Source organism: Amblyraja radiata, chromosome 39, assembly GCF_010909765.2.
Source record: "Amblyraja radiata isolate CabotCenter1 chromosome 39, sAmbRad1.1.pri, whole genome shotgun sequence".
NCBI classification, from domain to species: domain Eukaryota; kingdom Metazoa; phylum Chordata; class Chondrichthyes; order Rajiformes; family Rajidae; genus Amblyraja; species Amblyraja radiata.
Window position 1 is genome coordinate 257,315 of NC_045994.1, and position 2,153 is coordinate 259,467.

A 2,153-nucleotide genomic window follows, 5' to 3' on the forward strand; every position below is an offset into this window, starting at 1 on the left:
GTCGAGATGGCCTGTTTCCGTGCTGTAATTGTTGTATGGTTATATGGTTAAATGTTGGAGGAAACAGGAGCACCCAGAGTGAAAACCCACGCAGGTCAACCCACGTACCCGGGTCTCTGGCGGTGAGGCAGCAACTGTACCGCTGCGTCACTGTGCCGCGCAGAATTATATAACGGTTTTCTCCGCCATAAATGAGCTAGTAATGTCCTGTTTCCCAGCTTGTTGACCCTCTGTGTTCCCCTCCTGCAGGGTTTAGGAGCCGTTGCTGTGGACGGAGAGACGGGGACGTGAGCGGCCATTGAGGGCGGCCAGGATGCTGATGAGCCCCCCCCCCCCAATTGCTCAGTGTGCGTGCTGAGCTTCGAGGGGCTGAGCTTCAATGGAGGACCACATGACAGGGCACAACAAGGATAAGCGTTATGAGTGCGACGTGTGTGGCAAGGCCTGGCAGTGCCCGAGCCATCTGGAGACCCACCGGCGGGTTCACACGGGAGAACGCCCCTTCAACTGCTCGGAATGCGGCAAGAGCTTCATCCGCTACGACCACCTGCTGGATCACAACCGCGTGCACTCAGGCGAGAGGCCCTTCACCTGCTCCGACTGCGGCAAGAGCTTTACCAGCAACAGCAACTTGCAGCAGCACAACCTTGTGCACTCCGGGGAGAGGCCCTTCACCTGCTCTGCGTGCGACAAGAGCTTCAAGACAGCGCCAAAGCTGAAGAGACACCTGCGGGTGCACACGGGCGAGAAGCCCTATGGCTGCTCCACCTGCGGGAAGAACTTTGCCCAGTTGTCGGGGCTGCAGAAGCACTGGCGGGTGCACAGCAGTGAGCGGCCCTTCACCTGCTATGACTTCGGCAAAGGCTTCCAGTCTTCACCGGACCTGAAGGTGCACAGGCGTGTGCACACCGGGGTCATCCAGTCCATTCACCTGCTGTCCCAACAGATCGGTGAGCGCCCCTACACCTGCATCCAGTGTGGCAAGAGCTTCACCCAATCCAGCACCCTGCTGTCTCACCAGCGCACCCACACCGGCGAGCGACCCTACACCTGCGCCCAGTGTGGCAAGTGCTTCACCCAGTCCAGCAACTTGCAGAAGCACCACAGCACCCACACCAGCAAGCGCCCCTACACCTGCATACAGTGCGGCAAGGGCTTCACCTGCTCCTCCAGGCTGCTGTCCCACCAGCGCACCCATACCGGCGAGCGCCCCTACACCTGCGCCCAATGCAGCAAGGGCTTCACCAGCTCCACCAAGCTGCTGTCCCACCAGCGCACCCACACCGACAAGCGCCCATACACCTGCGCCCAGTGCGGCAAGGGCTTCACCAGCTCCTCCAGGCTGCTGTCCCACCAGCGGGTGCACGCCGGCGACCATCACGTCCCCAGCCCGGGGTGTGGAGAGCGCTTTGTCATGGCCTCCCACGCCCTGTCTCACCAGAGCATGCACACCAGTGGCCAGCCCTACGACTGTCCATACTGCGGTGAGGAGTTTGACAGCTCGCGGGGGTTGCTACAGCACCGGCGGACCCACGCCGGTGAGCAGCTGCTCCCACTGTGACGAGAGCAAGGGGGCTGCGGGAGCACCAGCGGTTACACACAGGAGAGAGATCCTTTGTGTGCACTGAGTGAGGCAATGGTTTCACCCGCATGTTCAGCATGTGGCGTACCCATGCCGGCGAGCAGCTGCTCCCATTGTGACAAGAGAGCAGGGGGGCTGCGGGAGCACCAGTGTGGCAAAGGTTTCATCCGCATGTCCGGCAGGACCGGCGTACCCACAGCGGTGAGCGTCCCTTCTCCTGCCCGTCCAGTATTAAGGACCGCCTTGACCAGGAGCATCGGTGGGACCACACCATCCAGCGCCCCTTCACCTGCCCACTCTGTGACAAGGCCTTTGCCTGCTCCTCCGGCCTGCTGGCACACCGCCACATGGATAGGCACTGTTTAGATAGACACAAAATGCTGGAAGGAATGGGTAATGTTTCGGATCGAGACCCTCTTCAGTCTCGACCAAAAATGTCACCCCTTACTTCATTCCAGAGATCCTGCCTGTCCCGCTGAGTTACCCCAGCATTTTATGTCCTTTTTTTGTAAACCAGCATCTACAGTTCCTTGTTTTTAAACCATTTTGGTTAACCATCTCTACACCTTCC

At 59.7% G+C, this 2,153-nt stretch overlaps 1 protein-coding gene across 1 annotated transcript; it reads left to right on the forward strand.

Moving 5' to 3' along the window:
• Positions 1–379: 379 nt before the first annotated feature.
• Positions 380–1,787, forward strand: LOC116967285 (gastrula zinc finger protein XlCGF49.1-like). Its single transcript, XM_033013784.1, has 2 exons — positions 380–950; positions 1,765–1,787. The coding sequence occupies exons 1-2, from the start codon at positions 380–382 to the stop codon at positions 1,785–1,787; spliced, it is 594 nt and encodes a 197-aa protein (XP_032869675.1).
• The last annotated feature ends 366 nt before the right edge of the window (positions 1,788–2,153 follow it).